Here is a 23,013-nt window from a genome sequence, read left to right as displayed (position 1 = left end):
ACTATTTTCAATTAGTTGGCAAGGCAACATTTCTATATTCCATTTAACTTTTTTATTTTCATTTTTCATTTGGTTAAAGTTTTCATCTAATATTTTAGAATATATTACTTTAATTTAGTATTAGATAACAGTAACAACACTGTGATTTACCAAGCTTTTTTTCCCTTACATTAACCTTTCAAATGGCTTTAGAAGACTTGGCATATAGTGAAAAAGTAGAAAGAAATGACTCCATATGAGTTTGGACTTAGGATATATAGTAAATGTTTACCTCTGAAACAAATCAAATCAACAGCAGAGGTCTGAGAACGTGAAATCATCCGTTAAAACCTTTGATTGAAGGCTGCAATGTATCTACTAAAACTGGACCTACAGGTTTAGCATTGACTGACCCATTGGACAGTCGCACAGTCCTGAAACTGCATCTAATGCTCATTAATCTGACTTTAGGAGGTGACGATAAATCAAAGGCTTTAAGCCACCTCCAATCTGTCCTCTAGCTACCTCTCCGCTAAAATCCATGTAGCCAGCTGGAACCCAGTGATGATGCATCTCAAAGGCTTCATTTCTGCATTAGCAATCTAAAGCGCTCCATCGTGTTACAGAGTAAGAACTCAATCAACTCACTGTTGTTTCATGCTCATCACATGTCCTAGAGTTAGATACCCCCCTGCGGCAAAGTGGTCCTTATAACGGCCCATCTTAATGGTGTCCAACCACTCGTCCACAGATCTGCAGCTGGTGAAATCAGGAATACTTCTGTTCATCAAAGGACTGTTTAGTCTGAAATGAGAGCAGGAGCAGTGAGGAGGCGTGTACGAGATGTACCTTTGAAATGCGGCAAGCGTGGGCAGAAAATCAATACGAGTTAAAATGATAGAGAAGTTGTGGGGGAGGGGGGGGGCTGTAGATTTGGCCGGTTTGGGTAGATTAATAAAGGGATGAAATCCCTATTTCTTCCCATCAGCACATCTGGATATGCACCGGCAACTTGACAGGACATGCGCTCCGAGCTGAGCAATTTATACAAGTCCAATTGTGAAAGCAGAAGCGTTCTTTTTCGGTTCTTGGCAGATCAATGTCAATATAGCGCAGAGGTCTTTTATTTAACAGCGAACACATCTATTTGAGATGAGCTTATTGGAAAATCTACACTTGCGTCTTAAAGCAGCCCGCCTTATTCCCAGCCACTCAGATCAAACTTTCTTGTCAACTTTGCAAGACTTTCAAAACGGATCGTATCTTACGCAGACAAAGTGCATTTGTCGGGTAAATCCCTCTCAAGGCTGCGCATCGATTGCTGGCCGCTCACCTGCATAATGTGTCCATTGACTTGAGGTTCTCGGGGTTCCGGATCAGTTTGTCCAGGACCGTGACGATCTGGCAGAATCTGGGCCTTTCGTTGCGGTCTTTCTGCCAGCAGTCCAGCATTAGGGTGTGGAGGGCACCGGGGCAGCCCATGGGGGCCGGGAGCCGGTAGCCCTCCTCTACGGACTTGATCACCTGCAGAAAAAAAAACAATCAGACTGAATTAAAAGTTGGGGAATTGCACTGATTTGCCTGTTTGTCTTGCCAAAGTGATTCCACTATGGCTGATGTTTCGCTATGTCTGGAATGGAATTACTACACTGCTTGCTGCACAGTACAAAGTACACTAAATACCTATTAAAAAAAAAAAAAAAATTATATATATATATATATATATATATATATATATATATATATATATATATATATAACGATATTCACACTCCATACTCATCAGGAAGAAGGAGGGAACTGGCGGACAATCAAAACATTTTAATAATCAAAAATACATACAAAACAGCGCACCAGCCCCTCACGGACGACTGGTGCGCATAAATAAAAAGCAAACATAAAATAATGTCCCAGGCCTGGTCCTCTCTCCCTTCACTATAGTCGCTCAAGTTTTATATCCTTCCATCTCCTACGTGGGACTCGATACCGGCAGTGGGGCGCAGGTGCAGGTCATCTTCATTCACTACACCTGGCCTCACTCCTCGTTCCCACACCTCTCGGCCCCGCCCCACTCGCCACAATATATATATATATATAATATGAGCAGCACTCTGTATTGTGCAATGATCAATAATTAACAAAGAGCAGTATACTGCTATAATATCACTTTATGCTAATTTCATTTAAAAGGTGTGTATTTGTTTGATCAAATATTTGTCTACACGTCTTAAATGGTATTAGTCAAAATGCAATAAATTGCAGCAGATATTACTTCTGGATTACACTGGAAATGCAGTTTCATGCAATATATGCTTTTAATTACTATTATGATTATGATTTATGATTATGATTATGATCTTTATTAAGATAGGAAGTGTGGGGGGTCGGGAAAGGTCCTCAAGTCAGGTTTTGAACTCAGAATGGCCAAATAGAATAGAAATAGCATTTTAGTTGAAATATTTAAAAAAGTACGCTAAATTTTAAAATACTCATTAAGATTTGTTTGTTTTTTTTGCAGTTTATTAAGTGTTATTTTAGTATATCTGAGATGCTATTGTTTTTATTAATATTTTGAATTTTCTTATTTTAATATTGTAATACAGTCTAGCTGGGCTCCAAAGTTCCGGCCTGAAAGGAGAAACGCTAATCATCACTGCCCAGGGAATGTTTATTTATATAGTTATGTTTGTTTATTTAAGGTAATGTTTATTTTGTAACTATAATAACTCTGCATTATTCTGAACATATATGTAGTCAGTAGTGTAGTTTAGACCCACATCTCTGTTGGTCAAGTTCCAATATGGCCGTTCTCCATATGACATCACTTCCCACATCACCACTCCATAACTCCACACGTCACTGGAGGAGGAGAACTTCCGATATGTGATGGCCTCCGGCGCCGTCCAGCGAATCGGGATCTTCCCTCCCTAAAATCCAGTGAAGACAGAAGACCACAACGATTAGGGAGAAAACACAACCAAAGCCTGTCTGAAAAACACCAGGCATTGTAGAGTAACTCACGCTGGTGGTGTAGGCCGCATCAGGGTCGTCCTCCAGCACGCGTGACAGACCGAAGTCGGAAATCTTACACACCAGATTACTGTTGACCAGAACATTCCTGGCAGCCAGGTCCCGGTGGACATACCCCAGATCAGCCAAGTATGTCATGCCAGCTGCTATGCCACGCAGAATCCCCACCAGCTGGATGATGGTGAACTGACCGTCATGTCTCTGTTTCGGGGGGGGGGGGGGGGGGGGGTGGGGGGGGGGAAACAGGAAGAGGAAGAGAGATCTGTGAAGTCAGGGCGGTTCAGCAAGGCAATGCGGAACTACAGAGATATACGAGAACAAACACAAACATGTTTACACACCCTCAGGAAAGAGTCCAAAGAGCCGTTCTCCATGTACTCTGTGATGATCATTACCGGTTTGCCTTGGTAGAACAAGAACGAGAGAAAGTTGTCAAGAGATGCTAGAGGTGATGCAAGTTTGAATGAAGAGAAACAGAACTGTGGGTTTTCTTTTCTTTTTACCCAACTCTGGGTGAATTATTTACTGGGTGAAGTAGTGATGTACATTTATCAGATTGTTATTGTGAAAAAAACCTTGACAGGGTGATCAGGACCCCAGTGTGAGGTGAAGTGGTCTATATCAACTTCAAGGGATAGACTACTTACAAAATACATACATCAATAAATACACACAGATAAACTGGCTTGAGTGTGTGAGAATAAATATATATTTAAAAAGTTATTCAGAATATATGTATATTTGTATGTATGTATGTATGTATGTATGTATGTATGTATGTATATATGTATATATATATATATATATATATATATATATATATATATATATATATATATATATATATATATATACACACACACACACATACATGCACACACAGAAGAAATATAATATTTTAAACACACAAACACATAAAATATTGTAATATATATCTTATTCTAATAAGAAAATGTAATAAAAATGATTAAATAAATTAGCTATTAATGATATATACTATTGCATTTAATATCTTATAAACTATATATTTTCTTATTTTTATACACATTATTTATATAAAATACACAAAACTAATTTGGTAAAAAGATACAACACTGATTATAAAATTATAAAAAAAAATAATAATATATATATATAATTCTCATAAAATGTATATTAAAATATATACAAAGTCATAAAAAAGAATATATGTTTTTAACGTAAATTGAATTACTACTAAATAGTATAGAATTATTTGTAAATTATAATTTTTTTTTTAAATAATTGTATATTATATAATTATATAAAATATTTATTATTTATTTCACAATTGTAAAACCCATCATCTTCATTTTTTTGTACTAATGAAACTTTTATTTAATCAATAATAAAAACAGAATTTGTATAATAATTGTATTATATATTTTGGTAACACTTTATTTTAAGGTCCAATTCTTGCTATTAACAAACCATTAACGATTAGTTTTAGTAAGGTAGTTATTAAGGTATTGGGTATGATTAGGGATGTAGAATAATGGTCATGTAGAATATGTGCTTTATAATCGCTAATAAACAGCTAATACTGTGTGTTAATAATAGGCATGCTAATAAGGAACTTAATAGTGATAATTGGTCCCTATACTAAAGTTTTAACCTATATTCTTATAAAATCTATTTATATTTTATTCAATAATAGAATCAGAATCAAAATCAAATAATGTGTTTGAGATGTAGAGAATACATTTGCACACAATAATGCGTTTCAAAGGGTTTCCATTAATAAGTGCCCTTCACTGATAGTGTTGTAAAGTGCTCACTGCGGGTAACAACTCCCTCCAGGTGGATGACGTTGGGATGATCGAACTGTGCCATGATGCTGGCTTCTCCCAGGAAATCTCTCCTCTGTTTCTCGGTGTAGCCAGCTTTAAGAGTCTTCAGAGCCACCGGGATATCACGTTTCCCCGGGAGCTTCATCCGGCCGTAACACACTTCCCCAAACTCCCCTGAAGTGTGCCAGAAAAGAAGATCAGACACTGGACAGTGTCCACTTGTGCTGGGTTTACATTCAAACACCTTCACAATGAAACTCATGATTTCTGACCGCTTTAATATTGATACCAAAACGATACATTTAAACACACTGGTTCTCACGAGATGTTAAGCATTTTTAAATAAGAAACAAATCATAGAAATTGCAAAAAATATGTTGTTGTTGTTTTATTACTGCCCTGATGAAGCTGCATATGTTTTTTATATACTGTATTTTATTGCAGTTAATGTTTATTTTATTTCAAGTAACATATTTTTCTTCCATGGCTTTTTGTCCCTTTTCAAATAAAATTGATAAGCATCTTGCATATTCTTTGAGCAGAACTTTATATTCTGTTGATCTTATTCCAAACATTCCTCACGTATTCCCCAGATGCCCAGGTGTATTTCACGCAATCACAGAGGACAGCTGTACCTGAACCGATGATTTTCTCTATTTTGATCCTGGACGCTTCAATTTCTCTGGCAAATTCGTGGACAGCCTGGCAGGGGTCCTCATATGTGTGGGGATCAATATAAAATCTGGCTTCTGGAAATGATACTAGAATAAACAGAATTAGCATTTGGTCACATATTGCGGCATGAAAGCAATTTTCAGTCACAGCCACAATCTCTGAAGGGCCCAGACAGCAGCTACAGCAAGATATTGGACCAAAAAAGCAATAGTTTCCTGCCTAAAATTCATTAAAAGAGAAATCATGGGGGAAAAGTGTGTCTCTCGTACCATGGCCATTTTGGTAGTGCATTTTCTCCTCGTCTGAGTCCTGGAAAGCTTTGCTGTATCCACAACGTCTGTAACGCAAACCAGAAGAAGAAACAGAAATAGTGTTTTTTTTTTTAAAGAGCCTTGTGGTTTACAACCCACATGTTAATAATAAAGAATGTAATAAAACTTAATTAACTCGATGTTTAATTAACAAAGAACTTCAAGCCATTTTTGCTTCACATGTGGATACCAGACATCTTCTGTGACTTAATCCAGTGCCTTATAGATATCAAACAAACTGAGAAAGTGTCCGTCCATTGAAGTAAGTGATTATAAAGTGTAATAATAACACAAACTTTAAGTTGCGGTCATCAAAAAGCAACAGAGCAACAGAAACCACCCACTTTTCAGCGTTTTCAAATTCGTTTTCTCCACTGAGATTCCATAAACTTCTTCAATAGAGTTCAAGTTATGAGCCAAATCAAGCAGCTCTGAGATGAATCATATGTTTTGAAGCAAAAAAAGTATTTTAAATGATGAAAGAAATGATTAAATCAGAAACAATGGTATAAAACCGAACTATTGGGAATACTATTGCATGTATGAAATACATTAGAACTTAATAACAGAATATTCAAACTTACGCAAGCATTACTTTGAATCATTCACAGTGCTTCAGGATTTTAGTGATATTTTGCAGCTTCTTTTTATATGGAGAAAATGATTTATAATTTATTTCTATGCTATATGTGACTTAAGGATATTTTTGCAGTGTTATTAGTCCAAAATCAATTAAGTCAAGTTTCCTCTGTGAGGGTGTACACATACCTAAATATAGCCCCTTTCATAGATAATTACAGAATGAGTCATAGAGGGGTTTAAGTGGGATCATTTCAGGATGGGACGCTGGCAAGAATGTTCTTTTACACGAACAATTCACAATGACAACTGTACTCACACTCACATTGTCCTAAACCTGTATTACTTCTGCAATGGCAACAGAAAATATTTTAACTAAAATCTAAACATCCACCCTACTCTTCTTGAAGCATTTATTAGAGATGTTTCATTTGTTTTTTTTTTTGTAATCGTTTGCTTCAGTTCAGAATAATTCAAAATTCAGCTCATTCAGTCAGTGATTCAGTGATACAGGTTTGGAAGACGTGAGCGTGGGTAACTAATGAGAGAATGTATTTTTAGATGAACTATCCCTTTAACATATGTAACAGAATATAGCAGGGAAAATGAATGCAGACAATTCAAAGTACTCCTCTTGCCGTTTTCTGCAGATGACAACGGCTAGAAATGTCACCAGTCCCGTTACTGAAGCCATGCAGATCCAGATAATCGTCATGTTGGTATTTCGCAGGGGAGCTGGCGAAGAAAAACAGAACCCAAATATCAACACAAACGCGTCATTAAACACTCTGAATCATCGCCAGTTTTCTCACTGCAGGAGACTTTCGGACAGAATTGGCATGTTTGTGTACAACTAAATCAGCATGAAACCATCAGTATGCGGTGCATCACGAATATGCAAACTGAATGTATACTGTACACATTTGTACTTTTCAAATCATTTTTGGTGTCTGTTATAGGACACTGATTTGAGACACTTTGAGATTAATGAGAAATACTAGTTTTCTAAACACAAATATACCATATAATACAATTATAAATAAAACGCTGACATTATATCAAAGCTCACTTCTTCCAATATATATTCATGCCAACATTTTAAATATTAAATTTCATTAAAATTAAAAGCTACTAACAGTGCAATCAGGCTAATATTTTTTATCTAACGTGTTCCCTGGGAATCGAACCCACAACCTTTTGCGCTGCTAACGCAATGACACTGAATCACAGGATATATAATATATTTATATTAAATTCATATTTTTAAAGAATTAAATATAAAACACAATTTTGATGATTTAAAATTATAATTTAAAAAATAAACTAATTTATACATAAATAAATTAAAACATTAAAATATATATTTTAAGAAATGATCATAAACAAATATAAATATGTACACAAAACAAATAACAATTATAAATATATGCTGATTAAGAAGAGATTAAATGTAACAAAATTAAATGAAATGTATTTCATTGGATTTTCTGTTTACTGACTCAATTTGTATTACTATTCTAACTCACTCTTTCTAACTCATTATTTTACATTTTCATGTGTCAGGTTTATGCATTAAAAATATTAAACATATATACATACATACATACACACACGTATCTATCTATATATACATGGCACATCTCTCCTCAACAATACACATGACTTAAGTATTATTTATTTCCGTAGCACTAGGCACTAGTAATAATTTAACACTCACGTGCTTTACCAGTCTGTATCTCCACTGATTGGCTGAATCGTCCACAGCCAGCCGAGGTTCTGGCCCGAATCTGAAAGATGTAGCTCGTACCTGGCTTCAAACCTGACACTTTAGCGCTAGTGTTCTTTGACTTCAGCGTAGCATAACTTTGCTGTTCATTGTCCTGTGAAAACGGACCAGTAAGTCAGTGAGTGGTTATGTTCAAATAAAGATTCTATTGAAGGTCATTGAATCCATAAATATAGACAATAATGGACAATTCACACCAGGACCTGACAAAATCATTGTTTTGAGACCCATGCTGGAGGATTGGACCGATTAAACTGAAGTGCTCACTAATCTGTTAGCATTCTCCGCTTCACCCCATTGCGTCCGTGAACTCTGTCCCCTCCGAAGCATTTCGCTTTGTTAAAAAGCCTTTGATGCTCCTCTGTCCCCTGAGGAGACTGCCAGCGCCGTATATCCATCAAAAACCACTGCGTGGTCTTTGTTAAGCACCATTCCCCAGGATCCAGCACATACAGGGAATGCACGTAAATCACATTTACATAGCGACATTGTTGACTAGGCACTGTATACTAATTCTCTGTCACAGCTGAGATCTCTTTTTTCACCATTAGGCAGCAAAGCTCCCAGCTCACGCAACAATTAACTTCCCTCCATTGTTTGGCAGGGCTCTCTGTGTTTGCCTTCAATGTCACTTTAAATAATCTCGCCGAATCAGTCTGAGAGCACTATTGGTTGGTAATTTCCTTTCAATTAGCCTGAGCTGCCAATAAACCGAGTGGTTAAACTGAGATATTTGACTCCAGGCTAGTCTATAAAATGTGAACCTTCATTAAGCATTTAAGCCATTCAGTGATGAGACCTTCTCAGTTAATGAATAAATATCACTCTTTTGGGACCTGGAGTGTAATCACAAAGATAAAGAAATTACCTTTTCATAATATTTAATGTCATATTCTAATATGACTCCATTGGGCTGCGCTGGTTCATGCCAGAAAAGAGTGACGCTGTTCTGACTGGCGTTTTCTTGTCGGATGGCCATCACTTGAGACGGAGCTGTGAAAACAAAGACATGAAGGGCCCTTCAGTGAGGTTGCGAGTTCGAGTCTCAGGCCGGCAGGAATTGTAGGTGGGGGGAGTGAATGTCCAGCCCTCTCTCCACCTTCAATACCAAGACTGAGGTGCCCTTGAGAAAGGCACCGAACCCCAACTGCTCCCCGGGCGCCGCAGAATAAATGGCTGCCCACTGCTCTGTCAAGATGAATGTGTTTAGGATTAGCAGATCACCTAGACTAGTTTGCTGATGGCCAGAGGTCAACCTGGTTAGGGCTGATGCCTAAACTGGTACCTAAACTGTTTAAACTTACTATTTATAGTTATTAGGTGATTAAAACTATAGGTGGTTAGGTGAAAAAAAATAACAAAACAAAAACAGCATGTGCTGGTTAGGTTTGTTTTGAAGCATGGCAGCTGAGATTTGCTGACTTAAGCTGGTCCTTAGTTGTTCATGAGCTGGTTATAAACTGGTAATGAACTGGTCCTGAGCATAGTTGCTAAGGCTTAAACCAGCTCAAACCAGCTAACATGCCTCAAAACATACAGTACCTACTAGCATATGCTGTTTTTTTGTTTGTTTTTTCAACGGGTTAGTCTGCTAGACTAGCTTACTGAAGGACCATAGGTCATCCTTCTTAGGAATGGTAGACAACCTTGACTAAGCAGTTCAAAACTGTTTATTCAAACCAGCTTTAGATGGTTTCAAAACTAGTTATTTATGCTAATTATGTGGTTCAAACTACTTTAAGTTCAATGTTGTTAGGGCTGATGTCTAAACTGGTGCCTAAACTGGTGGACAAACTTGACTGAGCTGTTCAAAACTGGTTACTCATGATCTTTGGCTAGTTTAAACTTGTCTAAGAGCTAGATCAATTAGATTAACAGCTGGTTTATTGGAGGACCACCTGGTTAGATTACATTGACTATTCTATTTAAAACTGGTCAATATGGTCATTAGCATGTTCAAATTAGTTTAGGTGGTTAATAAGTTAGATTACTAGCTGGTAGGGCCTATTTCAATCTTTTTAGAAAACTTTGACTGAGGTTGACCAAGGTTCAAAACAAATCATGGACTAGTCAGTTAAGGTTTGACTAGGCAAGTAAGCTAAAGCCTAGACTAGACTACACGTCATAGGCTAGTAAGACCTTGATTTTTGAGCAGTAGTGTTTTAGGAATTATGCGAAGAGTTAATGGAATCAAACTTTAATGACCCAGTAGAGTCTCCTACCTGCCTGGTTTGTGGTGATATTGACCGTCACAGAGTGTGGCGGCTCGTTGCTCAGGTGCGTGACTCCATTTAGAGCAACAATACGGAAGGTGTAGTTACTGTGAGCTGCGAGATTCAGCACCGTCACCCATGGTTCTGTCAGTCCTGTCTGCTGAGGGATAAAGCGAACCAGGGCCACTCCTGTCCGGGACACCACCAGTCCATTCATGATTCCTCCTCCTCCAACTGTCCCGCTAACAGCTCCATTGGTGTCTGCAACACCCCCATTGCTGTTCCCCGCCCCGTTACCCCCTCCGGCACCCACCCGACAGTCCTCACACTGCGCCCCAACTTTGTCACACTTCTGACAAAGGACGTCATAGATGATGTCACTGCGGCCTCCTGTGTCCAGAGGTGAACCCCACTCCAGACTGACCGAGGTGCCGTTCACAGATGAGATGATGTTTACCGGAGCTGACGGAGGTCCTGCGGGGAGGATGAAGTTAGGCAGTTCTTAATTATAGGTTAATCAGTGGGGTTGAGGGAATTGGTGGTTATTGGGCTAGCTGATCAAAAGAGAATGATTGAATTTGCACTTCAGTAACCGCGCGACCACGGTTCAACAAGTAATCTTGCCTTACGATTTTTCCACTCATTAAAAGTAAAAAAAAAAAAAGAAAAAGAAAACGAGTTAGATGTATGGTACCAGAAGGTATTTGGAATCTCAAAGCAGTTAAAAAAATACTATTATGATTAAATTAGATTTAAAATATTTCTGTTTGTTTTGCAGACTGCACAAGCACACATTTTTTAATGTAAAATATAAATTACAGATGAATTAAAAATGAATTAATGAAAATAAAAAATAAGATAATTTTTTTTAATTCTATTTTTAATTTTTTATTTAATTGATTGCACCATGCATGCTGATCAAAATGATGTATATAATAAGACATTTATATAAATTATAGAATAAGAGGAAATACAAATAAAAATAAAATTAGACATATGCTTAATTTTATCTTTTTATATTTTTATAATTTTATTTCTTCAGACATGCTGATAACAATTATTTATATACTACGTACATAATGTATAAAAAAATAATAAAATAAAATAAAATCATTTTTTATTTTACTTAATTTTATGTTATCTATTTATTTTGTTTTGTTTCTTTCATCAGGCTGATCAAAATTACTTACGTAATACGGCAGCTATATGATGTATAAAATACATTTAATAAAATAAAATAAAGTACATAGTTAATCCAATAATCTACACCGGTACATCTTCTAAAAACCAACAAAACACCAGACGATTAAAATACACTGAGGCTTAAAAAATGATAAAGTGCAGAGAGTAAAGAGAAAAAAATCCTGCAGCATTTTAAATGTTTTATATATTATGTATATTACGGATCGGCATCCACACTCAAAAAAATATTTAACCCCAAAAGTTAAAACTTATTTAATTCAATTAGATGTCAATTTTCCATCCAATGTAATCACATAAATCCAACGCAAAAGTTAATATTTGTTTAAGCTTCACCTTTTCATGTTCAGTTAACGTAAATGAATTAAATACATTTTATGAAAACTGATGAACTGTGATTTAAGCTTGTATAATACATAAACTTTACTAATTTTCAATAACTTATTGTTACTTGCTTTATATAAGCACCTTACATTTTCTTAATTCTATTGAATAAATGGACAAAACATGTTACATTTTCAAACCTTTATTGTTGTAATTGAAAGTGACAAAAGTGAAAGTGACGTGACATTCAGCCAAGTATGGTGACCCATACTCAGAATTTGTGCTCTGCATTTAACCCATACGATATGCACACACACGGAGCAGTGGGGGAAGTGCACACACACAGAGCAGTGAACACACACACGGAGCAGTGGGCAGCCATTTATGCTGCGGTACCCGGGGTGGCAGTTGGGGGTTCGATGCCTTGCTCAAGGGCACCTAAGTCGTGGTATTGAAGGTGGAGAGAGAACTGTACATGCCCTCCCCCCACCCACAATTCCTGCAGGCCCGGGACTCGAACTCACAACTTTTTGATTGCCAGTTCGACTCTAACCATTGGGCCGCAACTTCCCTATTTTTATAATTTTAGCTAACTTGGCAGGTCCTCAACCCAACCACAAGCTCCACACTTCACCACAACGGTAACTCGCACAAAATACACCAATATAAAGTCTTTTAAAATGCCAATATAATAGAGTATTAGACATGAAAAAGTCTCATTATCACATTTTACTAAAAACTGCATAAAATAACACTTTATTTCAACATTTTCTCTCCCCATATCCAGTCCTGTGCAAAGCATGATGGGAAGTGTAAAACTTATTTTGAGGTACTTGATTGAAACATGTTCTTTCAAAATGAAAACTTTATATTAAACCAACGAGTCACAGTTTTAAGTCAGTTTAACATGACACAATCATGTTGAACTGAAAAATAGCCAAAATGGCATTAATTCAACATGAATTGTTCAGGTAAAGTGAACAAATGTGAAAAATCATTTTTTTGAGTGCAGATATGGATTTTCAAATGCTTTTCTAGGCCACGGTCTCTAAAGAAATGTAAAGTTTGAAGATTTCTTGATCTAATGATTTGCAAACATGAAGACTCACTTGTGCAGGGAGATGAAGATGGATCTGTAGAGGAACGATAGAAGTTGGCATCACAGGGGCAGGTCAGAGCTGCTCGTGTCTCAGAGTGACTGTGGAGTGGACATTTCCCACAGAGCTGATCTCCTGCCACCGGCTTGTAGAAACCCACCTCACATGCTAATAGAAACACAAAAACAGAGTTTAACTCAGCACAATCTGCTTTTTTGCCACTTAGATATTCCTAAAGTATTTTAAAGTCAACATAAAATTAAAATGACAGATGTTCTGTTACAGGTTTAAAGGATTAGTTCACTTCCAGAATGAATAACTTGAATACACCCACACAGAAGAAAAAGCATCGAGACTGTTCAAGTTTTTTTATTTTACTGTTTGCTTCGCGATGAGAGGAATAAGACATAATTCACCCCAAAAAGACGGTAATGGATTGTTTACCGTGAAGTTGTGTGCGGAACAAAACTATGTCAGTTGACCAATCAGAACACAGTATGCTACCGAAAGGTGGGGTTTAAGGAAACTGAATCTTTTGAACAGCTTTGTGTGAACCGTTTGGGGATCTCTGAGAATTGAGGTAATTTTAAAATGATAATTTTGACAAAATGACAATGTTTTTTAACCTTGGATGGATTTAAACCTAATGTACAGGACTTATAAACAGTGATAGGAAGCTTATAATTTTCATCTTACTGGCTCTTTAAAGCTGCACTGAAACTGCAATTTAACCCATCAACCATTAAAGTCCACTATATGGAGTAAAGTCCTGCAATGTTTTTCTCAAAAACCTTAATTCCTTTTCGACTGAAGAAAGAAAGACATGAACATCTTGGATGACAAGGGTTTGGGTTAGAGGTTAGTGTGTTAAAAATACAAGATACACTAACATTTTTTAAGGTGTTAAAAATAAAGGTGTTTCCTTAAAGAATCCATGGAACCTTTACACGAAATGTTGTTTGCAGTGAAAAAAAAAAAAGGGGGGGGGGGGCCTTTAACAATTAAAATAAATACATATATAAATTAAATTGGTTCTTTCAACAATGGTTCACTGAAAGGTTCACTCTGGTTCTTCAAGAACTTTGAGATATAACAATGCTCTCTCACAACCAGTTCTTACATATTTTATGAATTTGCTAATTCGTACGACCTCACCTCACACTTTTGTCCAGATCCCACACAATTGTGTTTTTTCACACAATTTGTCCAGATCCCAGTAACAGGGGTAAGAGGTACGTCATTCATACAAATTCATATGAATTTGGGAACTTGTAAAATACATATGACTTAGCAAAAATTTGCCACCTTGTAAAATATGTACAAATTGCCATGGGTTGGATATAAACCCGCAATTCTGAGAAATGGAGTCACAATTGTGAAAAATAAAGTCCAAATTGCAAGATATAAACTTGCAATTCCAAGAATAAAAAGAATTGTGAGATTAAAAAGTTGCAATTGCTTTGAACTATTTTTTTTATTTGATTGGAGAAATGATGAACCTTTATTTGTACATGCTTTGTCATTTGAATATCCTGTTTAACCCAGAAATACATCACATTATGCAAGTAAAAAAGGGTTGAAATTGCCATTTTTTATCGTTTTGAACATTATTTGAACGAAATGAAATGCAACAGGTTGTGAGCAAGCACAGTCACTCTCAAGTGCAGCGGTTCAGAGTTTGCAAAACGAATGTTCAAGTGAGGACAACAAGTACAAGGGTGAGGAATCTGAGCTTTGGGGAGTGGAAGAATCGAGAATTAACATCGAGTGATAGCAAGTTCTTTATCTCCACTGACAGAAACCCCAGGGAGTCCAAAAAGTATTCCTTCTTGCAGTATTTATTCTTGTATTTTTTTTTTTTCTTTTTTCTTCTTTTGGCTTGATCCGATTAATCCTTCCCTCCCTTGATGTTTTTTTGAAAAGCTCCTGAGTTGAAAAGCAGGTCAAGATAAACATTGGGGCCGTACGCTCATGGAGTACAGTGACGTCTAAGCGCTTTGAAGTTTTTGACAGAATACCTCTGGCAACGCAATCAGAAGCACACATTCGACATACACACCGACAGACAGACGTGACTTAATCATGATGAACTTCGGTGACCTTTTCTGTTTGGGCTGAAATCCTTCTTTTAGGACTCTTTCTACTTAGTAACTCTTTTTTTTCAAAGCAGATAAGATAAGAAAAAAGCCTGAGGGGTGAGAAGAGACTCAGCAGTGTTTACATACACTACATAAGGGCTGCTGTTCTCTGGTATTTTGTTTAGTTTTCCTGCACATTGGCACACTGTTTGGTTTGTCAGCCCCTGTCAGAGCACCGCTCTCATTGCATCCACATTTGCATTACAATGAATTTTAATGAATATTTACAGCCATTGTATACTGACCTTGATTTTTACTCTTTGCGTAGACGGTAAAATAAATATGGTTTGAAAATAATAACCGCCAATGTGTTTTTCATTACCAGACTATGCAAGGTCTTGTAGCAGAACAAGGTGATTAAAGCATCAAAACGTACAATATTTTTATTAACCATAGAGTGACATCACACGCTCAACTAAAAGGTCATGAATGGGTGCCTTTCCATAGTAAGTGTTGAAAACTGTGGTGGAATTATATATTTCATTAATAAATATCCTATTCTCCTTACTAATGGATTGGATGTCAAGATTAGAAAAAGCAATATAATATAATATAATATAATATAATATAATATAATATAATATAATATAATATAATATAATATAATATAATATAATATAATATAATATAATATAATATAATATAATATAATATAATATAATATAATATAATAGTTGTTAGATCTCCTGTCTATTGAGTTTTAGTTGGAATTAAAGACTGTTTCTGAGTCGTGCGCTTTTGTACAGCCACACACCGTAACAATAATATAAAACTTGAAAATAATCTAATTACATTAAAAATGCAACCCCAACAACAGAATTTAGCTACAATTTTGACTAGAACTGACTTATTGTTTACTTATCTTGATTTTTTTAAGCATAATAAAAGATATTTTTAAAAAATCACAAGACTGAAAGAGATGCACTATATCAGACAACTTTTAAGATTAATCAGTATACAATATAATATCATTATTGTTAAAACTTGTAAATAAAACTTAAAAAAATATTTTCTTACTGTTTACTTATTATCCTTATTATAGAAAAAAGATAACAAATGTTAAAATAAAAAAATACAACTGATAAAGATTAATCAGTACTAAAAAGTATATAAATCACAATATAATATAATATAATATAATATAATATATGCGTTTACATGTCCACAATTACACTGCAGAAATACAATACATTTAATTCAATAAATGTATTTTTTTGTCCAAAATAACGTAAATCATTGAAAACAACAACAGTAATAATAATAGTAATAATAATAATAATAGTAATAATAATAAATAATATATATATATATATATATATATATATATATATATATATATATATATATATATATATATTTTTTTTTTTTTTTTTAATTTTTTTTTTTGTTTTTTTTTGTTTTGTTTTGTTTTGGCCAATGATTACAAGATGTGGTGTTACGCAAAAGATTATGTCTGATTATAAATCTAAAAATGTCCTGAAACTGTGAATTTCCAAATTTAGAGTTAACAGGTCAAATATCTGACCATATAATTTTAAAGGCATAGTTCACCCAAAATGAAAATTATCTCGTCAAAATACTATATATCATGCACACCCTCATGTTGTTTCAAACTTTCTCTCTTCTGTGGAACACAAAAGCAGTGACATGAGTGTGAATAAATAACTATAGGACTTTAATTTGGGCAAACAGTTTCTTTAAGAGACTAACAATGAGTATCCTTGAAAACACACAAAAACACACACGGAAACACTCTTCTTCCTCACAAACAGCTCAGAACACTTATGGGAGCCAAACAACAGCTGCTAATGAGCTGGGAGGATTGTCTGAGTGATGAATGATTCTGTCTGTGAAATCATAGCTGGAAATGGGGCACTCCATCACAGGTCCTCCAAACACACGTGTTGTAAATGTCCCCATCTCCACTGAAGGGGTTACTGATTGCTCAGGGTCCAGACGCATCCAGTACACTCATGTTAGTGTGTCATTCGCCTTGTACTTGCTGTCCTCCTTTAGATTTGGACCAGCCACATGTACAGCACAGCAGTGTACCATTTTAAAGATGCATGGAGACCTGCTGTACTGTTACTGTAATGATTGTTTCCTGTGAGAGCCATAAAACAGATGTTCCCATTCAGCCTTTTATTTACAAGGCAGACACTTCTGCTGTGTTGTTTTAACATGACATAACGGCTAAATCCTTAAAAGCCATACAAAAGTGCACTGTTATTAAGTCCAATAAGTTATAATTTCTTAATGCATTTTTTTACTCTATTAAACAGTTACTGTACATTTAAGAATCCTTTAAAATATTTAAATAACCTTTGTCATGATTGGATAACCCATCACAACCATAGTAGTAGTTGCTGAATAGGCATAAATATCTAAAGCGGGCGGTCATATGTTAATGAGCTTATGAATAATGTAGAGAACAACAGTGAACTTTCAGAGTTTTGAATGTATTTTTCCATGCGATTTCATAAAAGTAATATTTTTAGTTATATTTTCGATTTTAAAAAGTTCAAGTGTTAGAAAACTGGGGAAAGAACAAATAGGTACAAGACACAGCTAAAGAAATAATATGGAATATATTAATAAACAGTGGCTTACTAAATATAATGAATATAAGCCTATAAACAAAATAAATGCTTTTCCTTATTTATTATAAACAATTAAAAAATAATAAAAAAGTAGTCAGATGTACATTACTTTAATGAAGTCATTAAAACAGTTACGCTACTTATTACATTTTAAATAGGGTAACTTGTAAACTATAACCTATAACATATAACCCAACTCTGTATACAATTTAATGCAATATAATTTATTTATTGTGATAAAACTCAATCAGCATCGTTACTCCAGTCTTCAGTGTCACATTATCCTTCAGAAATCATTCTAATATGCTAATAAACATTTCTAATTTATTATCGGTTCAAACTTTTGTGCAATATTTTCTACAATACTAGTTTCTTTGAATAGAAAGTTCAAAAGGACAGGATTTACTTAAAAAAAAAAAAAACACATTTTATAAAAAAACTTTTGAATGACACTTGCGTATACAAGCAAAAACATATTTTTATTTACTTTAAAACATTTAGAATCTCATACCTACAGAAATAAATGCTCCTCTGAGGCATATCAGCTCATGCTCATGTCAAGACTGAAATCCTTGAACCCACTGAATGTTATCATTAAAAATCTATTCTCTCTGGAGCATTTACCATGAAGCAGATTCCTGAAAGACCCGTTGTTGATGCCGAGTTAACTCCTGGATGGACTGAAGAGGAAGCTGCATTGCGATGCACATTGTCTTTTAACTATCAAAAGGTAAAAAGATTTTCCACAGGTTGTGCACCTGCTGTATTATTTCTCCCAAATCATAAAGCATAAGCTTCTGCCATTTTTTTCCATGACAGCAATTTTAGGGGTGACATTATTCAAGGTTAGTGACATTTGGAGCCGGCCAATCCGTCCCCAGGCAAAAATCCCAGCAGCAACAGTGATACCGAGCATGACTGGCACCGTCCAGATCCCGAAGCCGTGCAGCCACGATAAGACCTAATGCCGACTGGCCCTCAAACCACAAGGGAACGCGTCTCAAGATCGAACATCCAGAGGGCAAAAATAAATAAAGAAATAAATAAGGACGGATAAGAAGGGGAGAAGATGAATTGCTCGCAAACGGTTGGGCCTTCAAGCTTCGTCTTTGACTATCAAAAGGCCAATTCATGCATGAAATTCAAGCAGAACCAAGAGTACAATAACAGCGAATACAGACATGACCTTTTGATAGTCATTAAATAGACAGGTCTTTGATTTCAAAAAGCGTGGATCGTATTTTGCATTACAATACAAGGATTTACCTGCATATTAGACTTCAGTCATAATAACGTCTGCGGTTTTATTAAATATATCGTCTGTGGATTTAAAGGCACAGTGCACTCAAAAAATACATTTTGTTATCCACCCCATTTTCATTCTGACCACAAATTATTTTAATAGAAGTAAATTTTTATCAAAACAAGACAGAGAACCGGTAAAAAAAAACCATCCAACTCTGGTTTCTCTTTCTCATTGAGTGGACGTCTGGGCCAGGCTCTGTAACATTCACATACACTTTAAACAATATTTATGATTTATGAATTAAAATTTGCATACTCATTTGGATTAGACAGTTTTAACATAAACTAATAAACTCATTTTAATGCATATTTGTCACTAATGCATAAAATGATATCCATATTTTAATTATGTTCATACTTTTAAATAAATAAATGTAATTGTTTTCACAATTTTTTTTTTACATATAATTGAATTTAATTATTATTATTATTATTATTATTATTATTATTATTATTATTATTATTATTATTATTATTATTATTATTATTTTGTTACATTAATCAAATGCATTTTGGAAATATTTTGACTATTTAAAATATGAATATTTCCAAAATGCATTTGGTTTGTCAAATAGCTGCAAATGTTTCATTTATTTATGACTGGAAATAAAAATGGTATAGAAACCATTTTATACAAAGAAATTTGACAAATAATTACAGAAAATTAATTTAATGTGACAAATTAAATTAGAAAGAGAATATTTTTCATTATTATTCATAACTTGACAATCTTTTATTTATTTATTTTACAGTATCTGCATTACATTAATTTGATAGGTTTATGTTAAAATTTTTGTAATCCAGATAGAATATAATTTTTAAATTATTTTTTTATGCAATTCATATAGATAAATCTTAAATGTATGCGTATATGTACATCTATAAAAAAAAGGAACTAATACAGGATTGGGGTAATAAAGGGCTAAAAGAGGACAAACTTTCATTGAACTATTCCTTTAATTGATCCCAAGGCTATAAGAAGAAGAAGTACATGAGTTATAAAGCCAATAAACACAACCCCCTATGCATAAAATAGCCATATACCTTTGACACACAAGCATATCTTAATTTGTGAAAATGGCTTGTGCTGGCCTGAAGAAAGCAGCCTAATTCGAAACCGGCCATGTGTAAAAATGTCTGTTTATCCCAGAGGGAGGCTTTTAATGGATATATAAGAGGGCCGTAAGGAGTTAATTGTTTGTGGCTCGCAATCTGATATTAACTACACTGTGTGGCATAGAGCACGAGGGCAGAGAAGTCTATTATCTAGTTTACTCTCAAATACTTGCATTAATACACATAGATATATGTGTGTGTGGGTCTGTGTGGACGTGCATCCAATTTTGCTTCGGTTTTCTATTTTGGCTCTTAATCTTATTGTCTGTAGTTGTGGTTAGGCTGTGTCCTCCAAAGATCTCATCTTAAACTTTCCAAGCGCAGGAGGGTAATTGCTATCAGATCAATTTACTCAAGAAAAGTGGCGCCTGTTTCTAAGTGCTTGATAGATGGAGACCAACTTGTCTAAATTGGGGGCGACCTTGAAGAGTCATTAACAGTAGAAGGAGAAATGCGGCCGGTGACTTTATTGACTTGGAGAATCCTTGTGATTGCGCAGATAGACTCGACTGCCAGTGATATGCAAAAAGACTTGAATAAATGATTTAACAGAATTCAAATGATTTGTTACAAATTCATTTGAAATGTAATGCTAAACATTTAACATCATTCCTACTTACTGACTAAAGAAAAAAAACCTGGATGAGCTAAAAAGACTAAAAAGACTTTTGACTGGTCAAGTTGGGCTTATGGAAACAAAATCCATCTTAAAGGCACAGTTCACTCAAAAATCTACAGTAATTCTACCAATATATATCTGTGCATATTTCCCTCCTGATTCAGACAAGTTTTTTAGGTTTGAAAATACCAGTATTAGTTTCTTACAAACATGGAACTTTTCACTTCACAAGATTGTGTGGATTACTTAAGAATTATAGTGAAGTATTTTTTTTTTTTTTTTTTTTTTTTTTTTTTTTTTTTTTTTTTTTTATCAGCTGTTTGGACTCATTTTGACAGCACCCATTCACTGCAGAGGATTTATTGGTGAGAAAATGATGTAATGAATGAAGTCATCTACATCCTGGATGGCCTGAGACAGAGTACATTTTCAGGAAAACACCCCAGGTGAATAAAGTTATTTTTTTTACTAATAGAAATTACCATTCTTCCCCAGTTGATTGATTACAAGGTATCTAATCTGAACATGAGATAAAGCAAGGTTCAAAAGTCGGTTGCACTTTATTTTACAGTACGTGTACTAACATGTACTTATAGTGTACTTACAGTGTATTTATCTAAGAAAGTTCTGGTAACTACAATGGGGTAGGGTTAGGTTTAGGGGTAGGTTCAGGGTTAGTACCTAGTTATTACATAGTTATTGTAATTACTATAATAAGTACATAGTATGTACATTAGGAACAGGACTGAAAAATAAAGTGCTACCAAAAAGTATTATTAAATTATTATACCATACTAGAGTTAAAGGTTTTTACAAAAAGGATTGTTAATAGTTTTTATCACTCTATAAATCATAAAATACTGTCAACAGACAGTTAAATAAAATAAGTTGTAAAATTGAGTAAAAGCAGGCAACTGATGCATGAACTAACCCCTCTGTAAAAACCTTCAGAATATAGTTAAGAATAAAACTGTAAAGTCTGATGGATGTAAGTGCTACTGAAGTGGAGAATTATGACTCATTTTGAAAAATTACTTTTGCAAATACAAAAACATAAAGGGGAACAAAATTTTTTAGGTTTTCATTTAGTCTAAAAAAAAAACATGCAATGAAAAGCCAGCCTAATATCAAAAAATTGTCCCATGCATGGAAGAACGTGTTTCAGTAAACCTGCTGTAAACTGCTTAAACCAGCCAAAGGTGGTTTGCTGGTTTTATGTGATTTTAGCTATAGTCTAGCTGATCTCCCAGTCTGCTCCAAACCCCTATAGAACCATTACTGGAACAGTACAACCCAAAATGACAATTTCTGTCATCATTGCTTACCCAAGTTGTTCCAAACCTCTATGAAGTTGAACACACACACGCGCACACACACACACACACACACACATATACAAAAGATATATTAAAGAATATTGGTAACCAAAAAGTTTATAGCCATTGATTATTTTATTTTTTCCATACTATGAAAGTCAATGGCTACCACCAACTTTTTGGTTACCAAAAAAGCTTCTTGTGTGTTAAACATAAGAAAGAAACTTTTATAAGAGAATTTTCATTTTTGGGTGAACTAGCCCTTTAAATCAAACCTTTTAAGACCAGCAAACCACCTTAGGCATTTTATTTATTTATTTTTAAATTCTGAACGGGCCAGCACTGGCCATTTAAAATGCTATAAACTAGTCCAAACTGGTTTGAAAAGTTCTCAAAAATATCTCAACCAGCGAGGTAATAATTTGCTTGGCCGTCGAAACTCTCACTAACGAGATGCATGTGCACGTGCTGTGCGATCCTTGACAGTCGACTCCCAGCAGGGAAGCCCTGCACCTCGGACCACTGCTTCTGTCCGGTGGCTACATCGCACACTTGCTGTAGCGTGAAGCTAATGAAGTCGTTTAATCTACCTGAACGCTCCCACAGGGGCGTCCCACTTTAATTATGTTCTTAAACGTCTCTTACATGCACTAATAGGCAAAAATGAAACATGGCACCACGTTAACAAATCCTGGTGGAAGAAGGGACCTCAGCACAGATATTAAAATCTTCACGGGCTGGCATTAATTTTAGTAGCTATGGAAGTGTGTAAGCTATGTAGCAAAGCGAGTCCATGATTAGATGCCGCCCCACTTGGCACAGAGCGTAAAGAGCATTTATCTCCATTTCTGGTGCAATAGGCTTAGCAAAACTAGTCACTCAGTTGATTTAAATAACCTTTATTATATCTTGCCATA

At 35.1% G+C, this 23,013-nt stretch overlaps 1 protein-coding gene across 4 annotated transcripts in view; it reads right to left on the bottom strand.

Moving 5' to 3' along the window:
- Positions 1-23,013, bottom strand: part of LOC113110855 (ephrin type-A receptor 8-like) — a 78,746-nt gene that overhangs the window by 2,632 nt on the left and 53,101 nt on the right. Inside the window, exons 4-16 of one of the 4 annotated variants that reach the window (XM_026275085.1) lie at positions 13,015-13,170; positions 10,391-10,855; positions 9,037-9,161; positions 8,100-8,262; positions 7,000-7,117; positions 5,762-5,829; positions 5,453-5,578; positions 4,806-4,991; positions 3,351-3,412; positions 3,001-3,210; positions 2,757-2,906; positions 1,313-1,503; positions 628-783 (exon numbers count right to left, since the gene is read on the bottom strand). In XM_026275085.1, the coding sequence (XP_026130870.1) occupies positions 628-783; positions 1,313-1,503; positions 2,757-2,906; positions 3,001-3,210; positions 3,351-3,412; positions 4,806-4,991; positions 5,453-5,578; positions 5,762-5,829; positions 7,000-7,117; positions 8,100-8,262; positions 9,037-9,161; positions 10,391-10,855; positions 13,015-13,170 (2,176 nt within the window). The remainder of the gene's footprint in view (positions 1-627; positions 784-1,312; positions 1,504-2,756; positions 2,907-3,000; positions 3,211-3,350; positions 3,413-4,805; positions 4,992-5,452; positions 5,579-5,761; positions 5,830-6,999; positions 7,118-8,099; positions 8,263-9,036; positions 9,162-10,390; positions 10,856-13,014; positions 13,171-23,013) is intronic. The other 3 variants (XM_026275086.1, XM_026275087.1, XM_026275088.1) reach the window with 3 other exon arrangements.

This window comes from Carassius auratus, chromosome 11, assembly GCF_003368295.1.
Source record: "Carassius auratus strain Wakin chromosome 11, ASM336829v1, whole genome shotgun sequence".
NCBI classification, from domain to species: domain Eukaryota; kingdom Metazoa; phylum Chordata; class Actinopteri; order Cypriniformes; family Cyprinidae; genus Carassius; species Carassius auratus.
This window is presented reverse-complemented; position numbering and strand designations above follow the sequence as displayed.